This window comes from Bos grunniens, chromosome 22 (assembly GCF_055505025.1).
Source record: "Bos grunniens cultivar Pamir isolate PY7600 chromosome 22, Bosgru_T2T1.0, whole genome shotgun sequence".
Classification (NCBI taxonomy): Eukaryota; Metazoa; Chordata; class Mammalia; order Artiodactyla; family Bovidae; genus Bos; species Bos grunniens.
This window is the reverse complement of record NC_141186.1, coordinates 50056478-50076167: the sequence shown is the minus strand read 5'-3', so window position 1 is coordinate 50076167 and position 19690 is coordinate 50056478. Positions and strand designations below refer to the sequence as shown.

Below are 19690 nucleotides of genomic sequence, written 5' to 3'. Positions count from 1 at the left end.
TAGGCTCCGAGATTATCATCACATATATCAGTCAATGGGAGTAGAACTACGGGATGAAATAAGAGCTCTTAAAAGGTTGTTCAGAGGGTCTGTGTAGCTTGGCACCTCTTGTTGGATAGCTCCCTGGAGAGAGCTTTGTGGGAATGGGGCTTCATTCTGTGGCAAACATCCAACGGTGGCCACTGGGCAGGGGTCTAGCTCTCTGGAAGAGAAAGCAACATAAGTGAGGATATGTCTTTTAGTATGTTCTCGGGTCAAAATGTATCAAGCTATTAAGAAACTCAGTCATTTACAGAACATTTTTCAGGGGGCAGGAGTGGGCAGCCTTCATTGGTGGGAGGTGGGGTGTATAGGTGAGCAGATGGGAGTCTGTGGCAAGATCCAGGTGAGCACAATCAGGCCTGGGAGGAGTTATGAATCATAAAGAATATGGTGAATGAAGAATCAACAAGATCTGTTGATAACCAAGATATTCTTGTATTAGCCTCACTTCCTATTCAACAAGTGTGTGTCAGGTGCTGGGCTGCATCATGATGAACCAGAAAAGTAACTGTAGCCTGGAGTTTGCCTTTTGGGAGCTGACAGTCTTCCAGGAAAAGTAAGACCCAAAGGCACACAGCTTGAATCCCAGACAAAAGAAGGATCCAGTCTGCTAGCTGCAGGATCAGGGAAGGTTTTTCTGGAGGTGATGCCTTGGACTGGCTTTTGAAGAGTCGGAGTGCTCAGGAGTGACAGTGGGGGGTGACACCAGGGTTTTGACTTGGTGGTGCTGGTGACAGAAATGTACGGATCTGCTGTCATTAGGGCTAAGAACACTGTGCGATCCAGATGCAGATGGAAAGGAGAAGTCCTGCAGTTGCCAAGACCTTCCTGGTCTTTGATGAGCCACTGATCTAGGGTCACGAAGTGATATCTGCAGACCTAAGAGTGAATGGATTCTTAGGGAGGAGAGAAAGGAGGAAAGTGTCAGAACCAAACCAGAAACTCAGGATGGCCTGTAAGACAGAGACCTAGGAGCAGCAGAGGCGGTGCCCAGTGCAGGAACAACCACCCCTTATCCCCCACCCCCACGCCCCCAACGAACAAGTGCTTACTTACTAGGAAGGGTGCAGTGATTGTTCTGACCCCAAACATCTACCACACAGGCCAACTCAGGGTGACAAGAACCAAGGAGGAGTCCCAGAGTCCAAAGAGCGAGGGCCATGAGTGTGCCCGACTTCGTTCACCCACGGCGACCCCGCCCTGCGGGACCAGGGATCTTTTAGGGATGGGGTCGTGACGGGGCTGTGGATGGCAGCTGAATGGGTCTTAAAGCGGTATTATTCCCTCTTCCTTGCTCTCTCCTCTCCACTTGCGATCTCTGGGTGCAGGAGGAATTGGACCTCGAAGCCCTTGGGGGCCCGAGGGCATCCCACCTGTCCAGCCCCGCCTCCTTCGGAGCTTGGGGCCACCCAGGGCTTTAGGCCTGCCTGAGAGCCAGTCCTGACCCCGCCGGGCCGTCCAATCGCCTCTCGCGGATTTCCCTCCGCTGGCGCGCGGCGGCGCCGGCGCGTGGGGGCTCGCGCGCGGGCTCGGGCGGCGCGAGCCCGGGCGGCGCGAGCCCCCGCGCGCCGGGGAGCGGCGCATGCGCGGGCATCCTGCGAGCCCGCTGAGGCGAGCCGAACCGCGGCGGCGCCGGGAGCCGAGCAGCGAAGCTGTGAGGGACGAAGCGGCGGCGCGAGAGCAGCGGGGACGGACAGGTGGCGAGCCCTCACCCGCGTCGACCAGGACTGCCGGGCCACCCGCGGAGCCTCACGGTCCAGACGTGGCGGCGGCGGCATCCCGGACGGCCTGTGAGGGATGCGCCGCCCACTGCCCCGCGCCGCCTGACCTCCCCCGCCTCGGCTCGCGGTGCGCCACAGCCGGGCCCGCGGCCGTCCCCGCCGCGCTGTCGCCCGGTCGCCGCGCCCGCGGGGCCGCGCCCGGCCCGGCCATGTGGACCCCCACAGAGGAAGAGAAATACGGCGTAGGTAGGTGAGGCTCGGGCCTGGTCGCTGCGGGGGTTCGGGGGACGCGCCCGTGTTCTCGGCCTCGTGCGGGCCCCGCCTCAACTCGCGCCCGCGCGCCCCCCGCCGCGGCCCGCAGGCTGCGCGGCCTCGGCGCGAGGTGTGCGCGGGGTGGGGGCGGCGCGGGCGCGAGGCGCGGGGGTGGGAGTGGGTCTCTAGGCGCGCGGAGGGCGGCAGGGGGCGCTGGCAGCGCAGCCTCGGCAGGTGCGGCCGGCGGGAGGGGCGGGCAGGGCCCCGGCGGCCGCCCGAGGCTTCTGGTGCGGGGCACGGGGCAGTTTTACCCAAGAAGCCAGTTTCTGAGAATCTGTTTTCTCTGCTCTCGAACCTCAGTTTTAATGAGTTTCTGATCCTGAGTTGATGAGCCGGATGACTGTTTATTTTTGGACTCAACCTTAAGGGAAAAAAAAAGGGATAAAATACGTTGACATCATTTTCTCTATTCAGAATTTTGCAGACATTTGACTGGAAATGTTTGATCCGTTTTACTTTGTTTTGCCTTCAATATTAGAAAGAGTAATTACGTTACAATAGGAAGTGTTCTTGCACATGCCCCAGTGTTTAGTGTATATTATAGTCATGGTTTTGTTAGGAAACAGATGAATCTGTTTTTAGATGAGACCGTTATTTCTCTTAAAATCTCCTTTAAAAAAATCTGTTACAAGTGTTAAACTCCAGAAGCTAAATAATTCTTACAGTGTTGAATTATTTTGAAAAGAATATTCAATAATTTAAGGGCTTGAACATTAGTTTTACAGTGTGTTTTGTGGTGATTATGCAAGAGAGTTCAGCCACATTGCATTATTGTAAGTCACCTGTCATCTTATTCAGTTAGATAGAAAAATGAGTGTACAGGTTTTTCCCCCTGAAGTTTTAATGGAAAATTTTAGATGGTGAAATCTGTCTGAAGGTAAACTTTTGTTTCCCATATTTTCTGCAGCTCAATGAAGGTTTAGTTCACAGTTCACTACAAAGTAACTTTTAAACTGTCAGTTGTAACAAACGTCTAGGAATCCCATCAGGCAAATTATGTAGAAATTGAATTATTTAAATTTAAGGACCTGCAGAGAGATCTGTGCTGGTAGAAAATCTTGTTTTGAAAGGCAACTTTCTGAAGTTTTTAATCTGTTATGCTCTAAGGGCACAACGGGACTTCCCTGGTGGCTCAGTGGTAAAGAATCTACCTGCCAGTGTGGGAGACATGGGTTTAACCCCTGGGTCAGGAAGATTCCCTGGAGAAGGAAATGGCAACTGACACCGCTATTCTTGCTTGGGAAATCCCACTGACAGAGGAGCCTGGTGGGTTACAGTTCATGGGGTCGCAAGAGTCAGACCCAACTTAGCGACTAAATGACAAGTGCATGTTGATACAGGCTAGGATGGAAGTGTTGAAAGGAGCCCTAGTGCTAGAGTCTGTTGAGATGGGATTGGGAAATGATGTGAAAGCTAGGATTCACCTCTGGGAACGTTTTATCCTTTCTCTTGGAGCATTCCCTAAATACTAAATATATTCTGTGACATGAAGAGTTGGTGGTGTATCTTTCCCATAATTTGCTCTCAGACCTGCTTAATTAGAAAAACAAGTAATTGATGTGAAAGTGATCAACTGTCCACTGGCAGCTAAGTAATAATTTCTTTCCTTCTGGGTAGGAACCTCTGAGTAGCAGAGTTGGCAGATTTCTGAGTCCTGGATTCTCTTTACTGGTGTTGTGGGCAAGTTATTTAACATCATTTTCTTTCTTTCTTTTTTTTAAACATCATTTTCTTAATGTGTGAGTTGGGGATAATATTTACCTACAGGATTGTGAAAACCAAATGAGAGCCTACCAAGTGCTTAATAAATGTTAATTTCTTCTTTTCCCCTTAGTACAGTACTTAGAGTAATAACTGCACTAGGCATATCCTCAGGTGTGTGGGTTCTGAGATGGAGACAGTGCAAGGTCATCAAGATAGGCGTATGTGAATCTCAAAGCACTATGATTTGGTGTGTGATTTACTCAGGAAGATGGGAGGAAATTTCTGCATTTCTGGGACTGTGGGTTTAGCTTTAGAAAAATTTTTCCCTGTGGAGGGGCACAGCATTGGGCACAGGATAGGACTTAAATGCTTCTTAAATGAGAGAGAGAGTTATTCTGAAGACATTAGCAATTGTAATTTCGTGTAGTTTATTTGTCCTTTCTGCCAAAGAAACTCCCTTCCTGTTTCTCTCATAGCTTTCTTCTACTATCTCTTCCTCAGCTGTGGTCTGAAAGTTCCTGTGTGAATTGTTCAAAACCCAGAACACATTTTTTTTCATAGGCATATTAGGGTTACACTTCTTTGCCGTTTCATAAAAGCTAGTTCAGTCTATAAAGTAGCCTAAACATTATACTTATAGTGAGAAAAACAGTCAATTAAAAATGGAGTGTTAGCTGCATTGTTTAATTGCTAGCCTGAAAATCTGTTATCATTAATTCCTATGAGAAAATGTTTTGCATTTCAACTTTGATTTTTACGAGCAGATTGGCGCACACATTTCTATCTCTGCTTGCTAATCCACAATTCTTATAGCAAGGAGGGAGAACTTAGACATTCTTCCCACCGATCTGGATAAGTTGCTTAGATGTTGGTGAGGAAAGGAGTCCTCTGTTGCAGCAGGGCCGAGGAGTCTCTCCCACTGCAGCTGTTCATCTGTATTTGACTTCGATAAGATTTTTGAGATTCTGTAGCAATACCTTAATGCCTTTAAAATCTTTTATGATATACAAATTCTGTACAGGTTGTGACATTTTCAAATTATTTGATTTATTCACTAGGGACTAAGTGATGTCTGAATTTCTCTTTTCCATTGTAATGTTCTGTGATTGAGTTTAGAGGGAGGGGCGAACACTACTCTTTTTTTTTTTTTCCCCCACGAGAGTTAAAGATGTTTATCAGTTTTCACAATAAATAGCCAGACAAAAACGATCATTACAGTTACAAATAATTACATGCAGTTTGGGGGGTTAAGTAGAGTCATGTGGCAAGTGGAAGTGCATCCATGCATATGTTTTCATCTGCCCAGTCTATGTCTTTTGGTTGGTGCATTTAAGTTTGGTGCATTTACAGTTAAGGTAATTATCCATATGTATGATCCTATTACCGTTTTCTTAATTGTTTTGAGTTTATTTTGTGTAGGTCTTTTCCTTCTCTTGTGTTTCCTACTGAGAGAAGTTTCTTTATCATTTATTGTGAAGGTGATTTGGTGGTGTTGAATTCTCATAACTCTTGCTCGTCTGGGAAGCTTTTGGTTTCTCCGTCAAATCTGAATGAGAGTCTTGCTGGGTAGAGTATTCTTGGCTGTAGTTTCTTCCCTTTCATCACTTTAAGTATATTGTGCCATTCCCTTCTGGCTTGCAGAAGAAACTATCCTTTTTTGAAGATCAGTGATGGGCTGGTCAGTGCTGGGGGTGGCAGTCCTAAGGTTGTTTTCATTATACAGATGATGAAACTGGATCTCAGAGATTGTTAGTCCTTTTTGTCCTTCAGCAGTTGAATATTCCTGTTAATTTTCTTCTGGTCAGTGGGTAATGTTTTGTCATATACTTGACCTTTTACTGCCATTCTCTACTATTACAAGGAGCTGTTCTTTACTGAACCCTTGTAACCTGTGTTCTGACTCCTTAGGTCTCTCTCTCCCTTTTAGGGATTCTCTGCTTTCCAGTTCTGTTGCCATAAATAACTTGGAAAGCCTTGCATCTTTCCATTCTTAATTTTACCTTTTCAGGAAGCTTTGTATTCTAAAGTGCATTAGGTGAGAAAAAAATCCAACCATTTTTGTGAAACACCTGTCTTTTCCCATGTTGATTGCACCCAAACTACCAAGTATAGAAACCAGAGAGCAAGCAAATACTTTTCTCACCCTTTAACAGCAGCAGCAGCAGTAAACACCACCAATAGATGAAATAGGAGTTTGTAATTAAACTCCTAAAATAGAATAGCAGGTTTGAGTATATGTGTTTTAGTTTGGCCACTAAGTGGAAGCTGCATCATAAGTCGTCTTTTTTATTCTACTGCATGAGGTAAATTTTGTAATGATTTAAGAGTGATTACTGCTTATTCTTTTTTAATCCCCACTTAGCAGTCTATGAAAAAAAATTTCCTCATTACTGACCAGAATACCACTATTTTAGTTTTGTGATGTCATAATTATTTCTTTTCTTATTTAAAAACAATGCATATTTTCTGCCTGATTTTTACCTGATTTCCTTCTGGTTTGATTTTCCCCAGATAGAAGAAAAAAATAAACTTAAAAAAAGCCCTGAATCTTAAAAAGAAATTTAACTTCTAATAAGCCTGTGGTGTAGAGGCATGTGAAGGTAGGAAGGGACTGGGTCTATGAAACCAGATCTGAAAGAACCAGTGTTCCCAGAATCTCACTAAGTCTGCTGGTAAATGGACGCAACCCTGAAACAGTGGGCGGGCATGGGCTCTTCGGTTACTTGCCTTGTCAGGGAATCCTGTCCTTTGAAGCCTCAGAAAGGGCCCCGTACCTCTCAGAGGTAAAGCATCCATCAGAGGTAGAGAAGATGTCACATACCCAGGACTTAATTTTGTTCTGGAAAGTGGGGATGTGCTTGATGTTTTATGGTCAGGAGTTTAGTGTTTATAGGGAAACTTCCATGTCATGATCCTGCTTGAGCCTGACACCATAATATCACCTGTCCCCACTTTTTTTTAAACAGATGAGAAAGAAACCTCAGCAGAAAGAAATTAAGTGACTGACTAAAGATACTTAAGCCAATGAAGTGCAGATTTGAGATTTGAACCTAGGACTTTGGGATTCTGATCCATAGCTGCTTTTGTTATGCCATGTTATCTCTGAAAAGAATTTGTCAGCAGTGTGTGTCTCTGGCTCAGAAAATAAAGGCTTCCAAACTTAAATTGGATAGTTATATTTAAGAACATTTATTTCTATACTAGGCATTTTTATAAGACTGCATAGTATTTATTGTTCTGCTTCTGGATATAATGATTTGCATTGCTGATGGGAACAGATTCAAGGCCTGACAATTCAGAAGGCAGGTTTTTAACAGCCCTGAGGAGTATGTTGGGTACTATTACCCTCCTTTTTAAAAAACTTTTTATTTTATATTGGAGCACAGTTAATTAGCAATGTTGTGTTAGTTTCAGGTGTACAACAAAGTGATTCAGTTGTACATACTTTTTCAAATTCTTTCCCCCATTAGATTGTTACAGAATATTGAGTACAGTTCCCTATGCTCTAAGTAGGTCCTTGTTGGGTTATCCATTTTAAGAATAGCAGTGTGTTTAAAAATACATGTCAATCTCAAACTTCCCGACTATCCCTCTGCATCACCTCCCCCTGCTAACCATAAGTTCCTTCTCTAAGTCTGTGAGTCTGTTTCTGTTTTGTAAATAAGTTCATTTGTATTATTTTTTAAGACTCTCCATATAAATGATATCATATGATATTTTTCTTTCTCTGTCTGACTTCACCCAGTATGACAATCTCTAGGTGCATCCATATTGCTGCAGATGGAATGATTTTATTCTTTTTAATGGCCGAGTAATATTCCATTTTATGTGTGTATCACATCCTTTTATCCATTCTTCTGTCAGTGAACATTTAAGTTGTTTCCATATCTTGGCTGTTGTAAACAGTGCTGCAGTGAAGGTTGGGATGCGTTTATCTTTTCAGACCATATTTTTCTCTGGGTATATGCCCAGGAGTAACTACTGTCCTCTTTTTAAAGAGGCATTTTTAGTAGAGAAGAAAATCGTTGATTTCAGCAAATGTTTATTGAGTGCCTCCTTAAATCAAGATGGCTTTGTTTTGATCTGCCATTCTGTAAGCAGGAAATAATCAGCAGGAAATTATCAACATTTTAACAGAAAAGTCAATATGGAACAATATTTTATAGACTATACAAATGTTACGGATAATTTTATCATGCAGTGTTATGAGAGAATGTGCTTTAGAAATAAAAAGCTTAATTGTAAATGACACCATTTTCTGTCATTTTTAGACACATTCTGAAGCATGATGTCTCAAAAGAATGGTCATTGAAGTTGAAAGTACTTTTTATTCATGCCATACTTTTACACTGGTGCTGAATTTCAGTTTTTAATGGTTTGTATTATGAATCTTTTTTGAATTATTGCATCTTTATTCTTGATGAGAAGAATGATCTGAGTTTATTCTCAGTGTGTAAGCATTATTGGATATGCTATATTAGGACTTTAATTGCAATGTTATACTTTTACCATAATGAACAAATCTGTTTATTATGATTATGCTCTAAAGACTCTTACATACCCCCTCTTGACAGATTTTGTATAGAAAAGCAAGATTTTTTTTTTCCACATAAAGGTTCTGGGAACTTTAAAATTTTTTTCAGAAGTACATTGCCAAATTATTTTAGCTGTGGCCCAAGTACCTGAGTTGACTTGCTATATCACACATTAGGACATTCTAGTAAAAATAATGACTATGTTGGGAACTGTCATTCAGAAACTTTCTGTTTTTCCACTTATCTACAATGGGAGTAAAACCCCAACCTCCTGCTTCCATCTGTTTCTCCCTTTCTTTTCAGAACTCATTCATGAGCTGTTGTCGATTGATGAATGAGAACAAAAATTGATGGAAGAACTACTGTATGATAAATGAAGAACTTTATATTACAGACTTAGTATCGTACTTTGACTTTTCTTCAAATATATCTCATGACAGTGCCCTCACCACTTTTTGAGATGGCCCATTTTATTGTTAGCTGTGATGAGAACATTCTTCCTTGTTGAATAGACTCCTTGTAATTTCTTATAAGTTGTGTTCTGTGTCTACGTCTTAGCCCTTCAGTTATTCATAAAATTTTAGAATTGTGAGGCATCTTAAAGATGATCTGGTTTAAGGCTCCAGGGATGGTGAATAAGACCAGTGGCTAAGTGTTTGCTGTGTGCCTAGCACTTGCATGTTACGGCTCAGATTTGATTTTTCAGCTGCATTTGCTGACTTGCTTGTACTTTACACTTTATCCAAACTGAACTTTCCCCAAGTTCTTCTGTCTGGACTTAATTATACCATTGCTGCCATGTGCCAGTACGATCTGTGCCACCTATTAAACCCTTCTTGTTAATTGCTGCTTCATGTCTTTGTTCATTTTATTCTTTCTACGTGCGGTACCTCCTCCCAACCCCATCTTCGTCTCAGATTCTTTCCTATCTGTTAAGGCTCTGTCATATATTACTGTCTTTGTACATCTTTTTCTAGACCCTTGACCATACCCCTGTCTTTCTCCAATCAGGTAGACTTGATTCAAGTTCCGTGATACTTCATATCTTGTAGTGATATATTTAACTGATCCTCTTCCATAAGATTAATGTCCTTCTAACTTTTGACTATGATCTACAATAAACATTTAAAATATTACCTCTTATGTGTATATGTTTACACTGTACACACACATGAAAAAGTTAGAAGTTTCATGAGATAGTACTTTGTAGAGTGTACTCTGGTGTTTCTGTTCGTTTCTATTTCCATTAAAAAACATGGGTGGCAACTCAGTTGATATTGTGACCCACATTTAAAAACTCTGCTTTAGGCTGTAAACTCTTAAAAGTAGGGATTGTGCTGGGACTTCTGGCAGTCCATTGGTTAAGACTGTGCTTCCAGTGCATTTCATGGGGCACGGGTTTGATCCCTGGTCGGGACTCTTAAGAGCTAGCCTGGTGTGGTAAAAAAAAAAAAGAGATTGTGGCTTATTTACAATTGACTCTTGAATAATGCAGGGGATTGGGGGCAACCTCTCATAAGGTCAAAAATCTGTGTTCTATTTCTGTCTCAAGGACAAAGGAGTTGGTAAATGACTCACCCTAGGGCAAGAAGCTGAAACAATTTGAATAGAATCAGAACTTCAACCCTGGTTCCTTTGATTCCACATATTGTGATCTCTAATTAAATACAAATTTCCCCACACATTTAGTTGAGTTAGAGATCTGTAAAATGAAAATACAAGTACTGTATTTACTGAAAAAATTCGCATATAAATGAACCTGCACAGTTTAAGCCTGTGTGTCACAGGGTTAACTGTTTCTTTGTGTTCTTGACAGATATTACTCAGTTCCAGGCATGTAGAAGGTTTCATACACGTATTTGTAGGACTGAATTGCATGTTTTTTGTTAATGTGGTATAAAACCTGATATTTGGAGACTTTTCATCTCCAAATATCTAATTTCATCTAATTTCATCACACTAATTACTCATATTGGTTTCATAACAGCTAAGTTCTAGATTTTATTTCATATGAACTGAAGTCAAGCTAGATCTCTTGCATCCTGAACGTGTGCTATTGATAATAGACATGAATGTAAAACTTTAGTTTCATTTAAAAAAGATTTTACATTTATTTTCGTTACATTTCATTAAGGGAGAGCATATATGGCTCCTCCCGTTGGTCCTAAGTTGAGGAGTAGGTTCCCTGTATTTGGCTTATTAGTACAACTTGTCAAGTCTTTTTAGTAGCTTGGGTTTGTCATCCCACCTGTTATTTCCTTGAACTTTTTTACCTACGCAACTGATAAACCTGCTTTTTGACCTTTTCCAAGTGAGCTGATAAAAATGTTGAACAGAATAGGGAAAAAAAATTTATTACCTAGAGGGAAGTGTCCAGTTTATAAAGGAGTAGATTCTGCTTTGTTGTGTTTTGAGTGCACATTATTTGGGTGACTTATGGAACATTTCTTGACAGTGCCAGCCGTGCCTGTGCCACCTGTGAACCTGAGAGTGTTTGGGGTTGGGTGGGCTCCTGGCCAGAGCGGGGTTTATGGCCTCGGACGAAGGGTGCTGCTAAGAGGTCTGTGTGGCCTTTCTTTTCAGTGTGGGAAATGACGAAGATACATTAGCATTAAAAAGACCCGAAGTCTGTTTCCATCTTCACGAACTGGAGGAAGGGAGGCACCAAGCCTTTCTTAAGTTTGTTTCTGTTTGCTTTCCACATCACCGACACCTTAGATACGCTGGACAACTCACCCTTTTCCAGACAAACCTAACACTTTGCTACCTTTGTCACTTTGCTCAGTTCTTATAATATGACAAGAATGCAGCGACTGCCTTTCTCTGCCTGAGGAATGCCACCTTAAAAAACTGAAATGTCACCTCTTCTTTGAGGCCTTCCCCAGCTCTGCCCAGTAATAAGCACTGCTTCTTGCTCCTGCAGCAGTTGGTACCAACCTCTAGTTATGGCACTTATCCCTTTAGATCATGCTTAATTGCATCTCTTTGCCTGGAGGGATTGAGCTTCTCAAGGACAAGGAATTTTGTCTTCATGTTTTGTAACCCCAGGACCTAGCACATAGTGAGGGATCAATAAATGCTTAATTAGGAGCCCAATTTAGTGAAGAGTTTTATTTTGCTTTGTTGATCCTGATAGTATTTTAAAAGGCAGGCTGTAAGTCTCATAATATTTACTATTAGAAATTGGTGACATCATGAATACAATTTTTTTTTTCTCAGCTTTTCTCTTTCTTGAACCTATTAGGAAGGTTTACTGCCTGTGGCTGAGTTTAGATGACTGATTTTTGGGTGGAAGCCTGTAGGATTCCAGTGTGAATCCATCTCACCTAGAGTTTCACAGTTATCATGGCAGTGATTCAGAAAACTTGTAGCAGATAATTGGGATGCAGTTTGAACTAACTGCAACAATATGTCTTTCATCTGACACCTTTGGGGAAGCTGTGTGTTAGATGAATGACTTTTCCTGTAAACTAAAGGTTAAACCTTTAAAAATACCAAGAAAAGATTTTTGTTGGAGTTTAATATAAATAATATGTTTTGTTCTGCCCTGTATTGTGAATTCAATATGTTGAATACATTTGAGGTTTTTTTTTTTTCTATAACATTTCCGCTCTGATTACATAAGATACAGGTTCATTATAGACATGCCAGTAAATACAGAAAAATACACAAAAAAGAAAATAAGGGTGATATCTTACTTTTAAGATACGATTTATTTTTCAGACATAACCCCTCAAAACATGCTGGAATATCTTTCCAGTCTTTTTTTCTGATGCAGGCATTTAAAATAAATTTAGGACTGTACTGTTTATATTGTCATAAAAGTCTTTTATTTTTTAAAGCACAAGTAATTTATTTTTTGGCCAGGCTGCATGGCATGTGGAATCTTAGTTCCATGACCAGGGATCGAACCCGTGCCTGCTACAGTGGAAGTGCAGAGTCTTAACCACCAAGGAAGTCCCAACAGTTTTTGTTTTAAATCTGTTCTACTACAAACCTTTTCTTATAACTGGAATGTCATTGTTTTAATGACTGCTATTCCATCAGGCATTGTGTTAGGTACTGTGATTTATCTAATCTACTTCTGCGCAGTTGGTTGTTAGAAATTAACTATCACCAGGACAGTAAGAGTACTTGCTTCTCTGCACTCTCGAAAGTATGGGGCATCATTTTCTCCACAGATTTGTATCTTCAGAAATTTCAAAGTTGATACAGGCTTGGAGGAATAAATTCTGAAGCATTACAAAAATAGTGTCCTGTACTACCATTTCAACTTCTTTGGCATCAATTGTTTAACTGGATTTTCTGACTATTGGATGTTGTTAATGCAAACAAGTCATTATAACAATAATACAGTGATGCTTGTTTGCTTTCTTACTGAAATCCCAAGGAAAATCATGAATTCCATTCAGTGGTTCTCTTGTTTGTTTATTACTTTTCTCATCTGGCTGTGATGCTTTCTGGGAATTTGGGGGTGGTGGTGGTGGGAATATAGACTTCCCAGGTGGCGCTCAGATCAGATCAGATCATATCAGTTGCTCAGTCGTGTCTAACTCTTTGCGACCCCATGAATCGCAGCACGCCAGGCCTCCCTGTCCATCACCAACTCCCAGAGTTCACTGAGACTCACGTCCATCGAGTCAGTGATGCCATCCAGCCATCTCATCCTCTGTCGTCCCCTTCTCCTCCTGCCCCCAACCCCTCCCAGCATCAGAGTCTTTTTCCAGTGAGTCAACTCTTTGCACGAGGTGGCCAAAGTACTGGAGTTTCAGCTTTAGCATCATTCCTTCCAAAGAAATCCCAGGGCTGATCTCCTTCAGAATGGACTGGTTGGATCTCCTTGGAGTCCAAGGGACTCTCAAGTGTCTTCTCCAACACCATAGTTCAAAAGCATCAATTCTTAGGCACTCAGCCTTCTTCACAGTCCAACTCTCACATCCATACATGACCACAGGTAAAACCATAGCCTTGACTAGACGAACCTTTCTTGGCAAAGTAATGTCTCTGCTTTTGAATATGCTCTCTAGGTTGGTCATAACTTTCCTTCCAAGGAGTAAGTGTCCTTTAATTTCATGGCTGCAGTCACCATCTGCAGTGATTTTGGAGCCCAGAAAAATAAAGTCTGACACTGTTTCCACTGTTTCCCCATCTATTTCCCATGAAGTGGTGGGACCGGATGCCATGATCTTCGTTGTCTGAATGTTGAGCTTTAAGCCCACTTTTTCACTCTCCACTTTCACTTTCATCAAGAGGCTTTTTAGGTCCTCTTCACTTTCTGCCATAAGGGTGGTGTCATCTGCATATCTGAGGTTATTGATATTTCTCCTGGCAGTCTTGATTCCAGCTTGTGTTTCTTCTAGTCCAGCGTTTCTCATGATGTACTCTGCATATAAGTTAAATAAGCAGGGTGACAATATACAGCCTTGACGTACTCCTTTTCCTATTTGGAACCAGTCTGTTGTTCCATGTCCAGTTCTAACTGTTGCATCCTGACCTGCATACAAATTTCTCAAGAGGCAGATAAGGTGGTCTGGTATTCCCATCTCTTTCAGAATTTTCCACACTATATTGTGATCCACACAGTCAAAGGCTTTGGCATAGTCAATAAAGCAAAAATAGATGTTTTTCTGGAACTCTCTTGCTTTTTCCATGATCCAGCGGATGTTGGCAATTTGATCTCTGGTTCCTCTGCCTTTCTAAAACCAGCTTGAACATCAGGAAGTTCACGGTTCACATATTGCTGAAGCCTGGCTTGGAGAATTTTGAGCATTACTTTACTAGCGTGTGAGATGAGTGCAATTGTGCAGTAGTTTGAGCATTCTTTGGCATTGCCTTTCTTTGGGATCAGAATGAAAACTGACCTTTTCCAGTCCTTTGGCCACTGCTGAGTTTTCCAAATTTGCAGGTGGTGCTAGTGGTAAAGAATCTACTTGCCAATGCAGGAGATGCACGGGCATGGTTTTGGTCCCTGGGTCAGGAAGATCCCCTGGAGTAGGAAATGGCAACGCACTCCAGTATTCTTGCCTGGAAAATTCCATGGACAGAGGAGCCTGGCAGACAACAGTCCATGGGGTCACAAAGAGTTGAACACGACCGAGCATGCACGGAGAGGAACAGATGAGGGTGGATTGAGGATGTGTGAGACTCCATCAGCTTGGTATCAGTGACTTGAAATAATAGTTTTGTTTTGATATTCTTTCTAACTCCCTTCATTTCTGTTCTCTGTAGCTACTTCAAGTATTATTCTTTATCTTTCCCTATTTGCCAGCCACTCTGCCCTTTACTTCTTTCCCTAGTTATGCATTTTCAAGCTAAATCTGAATTGAACTTGTGCATGGAAAACCGGGTAATCAACTCTGTGAAAGACAGAAGTGGCCCCTTTGCTTTCCTTTGGAGTGAGATTTAGTGCCTTTATGAAAACCTTAGGCCTGTTAAAAGAACTAACTCATGGCCAAGGCTGCACTCCATAGGAAGACCTGACTTTGGAACAGAGACAGTGATCTGGGAGTAATACAGCCTAATGCAGATTTGGTCTGTGCAGGGGGCAGTTTCCCCTCTGGATGGCTGCATGTAGGTAGGACATCTGGAGCTGTGATAGCCATCTTGTTATCATGAGGAAAACCAGGAAGAAGGAGGGGTTGTTTATTGTTATTACTTTTTATTGGCGTATAGTTGCTCTACACTGATGTGCCAGTTTCTGCTGTACAGCAAAGTGAATCAGCCGTATGTGTACACATATCCCCTCTTTTTTGAATTTCCTTCCCACTTAGGTCATCACAGAGCACCAAGTAGAGCTCCCTGTGCTATGCAGTAAGTTCTCATTCGTTGTTTTATACATAGTAGTGTATGTAAGATGGTTCCAGTCTCCCGGTTACCCATTCTTTATTGATGGACTCTTGGGTTGTTCTTTTACTGTTGTGAATAATGCTGTAATGAACATTTGGCATCCAAGTACCTGTTTGACTACCTGTTTTTAAATCCTTTGGAATTACTTAGCATTTGGTAATTCTATGTTTAGTTTTTTTGAGGAACCACCCATACTATTTTCTGTATTGTCTGTACCATTTTTACTTTCCCATCAGCAATGCACAAGGATTCCAGTCTCTTTACATCCTTGCTAATGCTTGTTATTTTTTTAAAAAAAGCTTTTTATAAATGGCTATCCAAATGGGTGTGAAGTGGTATTTCACTGTGGTTTTGATATGCATTTTCCCTAATAATTAGTGAAGTCGAGCATTTTTTCATGTGTTTATTGACCATTTGTGTATTGTTTTTGGAGAAATGTCTACTCAGTACTTTGCCCATTTAAAACATTTTTATTTTTAGCTGTGCTGGTTCTGTATTGCTGTGCATGAACTTTCTCTAGTTGCGGCAGGCAGTGGCTTCTCATCACGGTGGCTTCTCATTGTGGAGCACAAACTCCAGGTGCTCGGGCTTCAGTAGTTGTGGCACACGGGCTTAGTTGTCCAATGGCAAGTGGGATTTCCCCAGACCAGGGATCAAACGTGTGTCCCTTGCATTGGCAGGTGAATTCTTAACCACTGGACCATCAAAGAAGCCCCTAGAGTGGTTCTTAAATATACTTTAACTTCGGGATGTTTTTTCTGGATAGTCCCTAATTTTTCACTTCATAGAGAATATGTAGTTTAAAATAAACTCCACATTGAGAGAAAGGAACTCATGCAATTATTGTAGACTGGTGAAAGCCTTTCAAACATACTTAAATGAAGATATAAGTTGATAGAAATTATTAAACAATTCAGCTCTGAAAATAGAGTTTGAAATTATTTTCAGTTGTGATTAGAAGGTGGAGGATAAAGATGATACTGAGATTACATGTTACAGGGATTGGCAAGATGGTATCAACTATAGTTTGTTGCAGGAACCACAAAAGGGAAAAGAAAGTTAAACTTTGTTTCTTGACAGAAGGAGAGGAGGAGGTTTCCTGAGGTAATGAAAAACAGGTAGTAACATGAAATTCAAAATACAAGTCAAACTGGAAAGTGAAGATACTTCACATGGATTCTTTTATTGATTTAGTAGACATTTACAGAAGATCTGGTATGTACTAGGCTCTGGGACACAAAGAATCAGACACAACTGAGCGACTGAACTGAACTGAGGTTCTGGGGAACAATGAAGGAAGACTATACAGATCTACCTACTTTCAAGACCTTTAATCTAGATGATTGTGAAAATTAGATTAAGGAAGTTTTATGAAGTTAGTAGTTAAAACAATGCAAGTAGACAAGAATTTTTAGCTAATAATTATATATTTATGGAACTTTAGATCTAGAAGGGACCATAACATAACACAGTGTTCTTATTTTTCAGATGGCATCACCAAGGTCAGAGGCATCTGGTAACTTACTCAAAGTCATACAGTTTGGCTCTTTGGGTCTTGAATTCAGACACTGATTCCCTAAAAAGTCTTAAAAAAAAACAACACTATATCATTGACTCTTATGTAAAACCACCGAAAGATAGGAATTAGTCTAGAAATATTTATTGAATACCTGGTATTTGTCTTTCTCTTTTGGACTTTCTTTGTTTAGTATGGTAATTTCTAGGTTCATCCATGTAGCTGCAAATGGCATTATTTTACTCTTTATGGCCGAGCAATATTCCATTGTATATATGTGCCATGTCTTCTGTATCCATCCGTCTGTCGGTGGACACTGAGATTGTTCCCCCGTCTTGGCTATTGTGAATAGTGCTGCTGTGGACATAGGGGTGCATGTATCTTTTTACATAATGGTTTTGTCTGGATCTATGCCCAGAAGTGAGATTGCTGGATCATACTGTAATTCTATTTTTAGTTTTCCGAGAAACCTCCATACTGTTTTCCACGGGGATTCTTTCAATTATAATTATTAGAAATCCATCTGAAACTGAAGCAGAAAGGAGAATTTACTGGTTCATATAACTAAAAAAGGTGTGAATGGATCTGACCTCAGAAGACTGGGATCAGGGCCTCAACATATCAGGATATCTGTGTTTCCATTTTACATTTTGGTATATGCCTATGTGTTGAATTATTTTTTGCAGTCATTAACTTCAAAAAATTTACTGTTTTCACTTTGGGGACCGTAGCTCCTGGCAGCTCTGGGGTTACATCTTTACAGTGCATGATGAGATAGCAAAGAGTTAGCTCCTGTTGGGAAGATTCAGGGAGTGAATGGCGTGGCCCAGTCTATTTTACATGCCTACTTGGAGGCGGTGGAGAGGGTCTGACTGATAGCCCCACTGAAATCATATAGAGTGGGACAATTTCTGTAAAACATGAGAGTTAGGAATGCTGGGCATACAGAACAGTAAAGTGAGAGGGCTCCTTGATGCACATATACTCGAAGCTACAATTAAGGTCAGTCATGTGATAGAAGTAGAATGTGCCAGAGGACTTCAGGGCCTGGAAGATTCATTTCCAACAGTGCAAAAACAGTCTTGATGAGTGGATACGATTTTTGTCAGTGGAGAGGAAGCAGGAGAGAGGATCCAGGCAGTAGGAAACAGTGACGTATGAAAGGGAGGCTCGTGCAAGGTTATGTGCTGGAGACTTGTTTTGCAGAACAGTGACTAGACCACGTCTTCTGTCGTTGGGAGGAGACTGACAGGGCAGGTTTGGCCAAGAGTGTCAAGGGCCTTGGATGCAAGGAGGAATATGGCTTTTATTCTGTGGGCAGTAGGGAGCCAATGCAACATTTTAATTAAGGGAAAAAGCAATTTTAGGAATGGAAATGGAGGAGCATAAGAGTGATTTTAGATTCAGGAGAAAGAGATAAAAGAATAATAGAATTTATTTTCACAGGAACTAGGCACTACTGTTCCTCACATGGAAAATCTATAAGGATTGCGAACAAATCACTTAACTACCTTCTATTTTCCTCTTCAGTAAAATAAAATAAGTACACTGTACTAATCTTTACTAACTCTAGATTAGAGTTTATGTATAGTTTCAGTAAGAAACTATTGTGTTGTAGTAGGCATTATTGCTTTATAAATGACTTACTAACTTTGATACATATGAGAGTATTTTTCTCTGTGGTATTTGGAGATTGTAAGTTGGAAATAGATTATTGATTGAGGAAATGATCTTTACATTTTTATTAGCTCATAAAATAAATGGAACTAATACCTTGGGTTGCATTTTCTTTTAAATTCTTTATTTTAATTAGGTAAATGACAGAAACAGGTTCTAAAACTGAAGTATGGTGCTACATGTTAATATTTTTTTCTTCTAATCATATATATATATATTTTTTTAATTACTGAAAATTCTCAACCTGCCTTTGTAACTGAGGTTTTTGATACCTGTGCTCTAAATCAGTGCTGGAGCTGCAGTGTGTACACTGCTTGTGCTCCTGAGTCTCAACTTCTTGGAGAGAAAGCTTTAACTCTTCTGTCTGTGCATGTGTGCATGCTCAGTAGCTCAGTCGTATCTGACTCTTTGGGACCCTATGGACTGTAACCTGCCAGGCTCCTCTGTGCATGGGATTCCCCAGGCCAGAATACTGGAGTGGGTTGCCATGCCCTCCTTTGGGGCATCTTCCCTACCCAGGAATTGAACTCATGTCTCCTGCATTGTAGGTGGATTCTTTACCACTGACACACTGGGGAAGGCCCCCTCTGTTTATGCTGCTACTAAGTCGCTTCAGTCGTGTCCCACTCTGTGTGACCCCAGAGACGGCAGCCCACCAGGCTCCCCCATAACTGGGATTCTCCAGGCAAGAACACTGGAGTAGATTGCCATTTCCTTCTCCAATGCATGAAAGTGAAAAGTGAAAGTGAATGTGCTCAGTCGTGTCTGACTCTTAGCGACCCCATGGACTGCAGCCTACCAGGCTCCTCCGTCCATGGGATTTTCCAGGCAAGAGTACTGGAGTGGGGTGCCATTTTCTTCTCCGTGTATATCTCTCCCTAATAATTCACTGTCTCTTTGACCAGGATGGGAGACTGACCCCTTGCTGTCCTCTTCCATCTGTCCTTCATCCCTCTACTCTTAGCTTCCCCATTTATCACTCTGCAAGCCACCTTTTAAAATCTTTATTCTTCTCCTGTCTCACCAGACATTACCAGCTCTCTTCCCCACCTCATGACTGAATTTTGTTTGGAACTCAGTTGAGATATCTAGCTTATGTCTTATATTAAAGCATGTTCACCCCCTTAAATTTTTCTCTTTGCCTGTAGTGTTTTTGAAGCACATTTTAAAAAGATGGTCTTTAATTTGAAGTGCTCTTAGCTAGAAATACAAAAAGATCACCCAGTAGTTCTTACTTTGTAAGTAGCTGGTTTTCATTTAAAAGTAGAGACTCACTTGCTTAATTTGCTTTACGTGGCAGCTACTTTTAAGAATTACTTGTTGATAATTTTTATGAG

General features: G+C 41.4%; 1 protein-coding gene across 16 annotated transcripts in view; it reads left to right on the top strand.

Moving 5' to 3' along the window:
- The first annotated feature begins 1578 nt into the window (after positions 1-1578).
- Positions 1579-19690, top strand: part of DOCK3 (dedicator of cytokinesis 3) — a 307148-nt gene continuing 289036 nt past the window's right edge. For 9 of the 16 annotated variants that reach the window (XM_086367785.1, XM_086367784.1, XM_086367782.1 and 6 more), the window contains exon 1: positions 1580-2009. In XM_086367785.1, coding sequence (XP_086223911.1) covers positions 1625-2009 — 385 coding nt within the window. In that variant the 5' untranslated portion in view covers positions 1580-1624. Of the gene's footprint in view, positions 2010-19690 lie in introns of all 16 variants that reach the window. The other 7 variants (XM_086367783.1, XM_086367778.1, XM_086367775.1 and 4 more) reach the window with 2 other exon arrangements.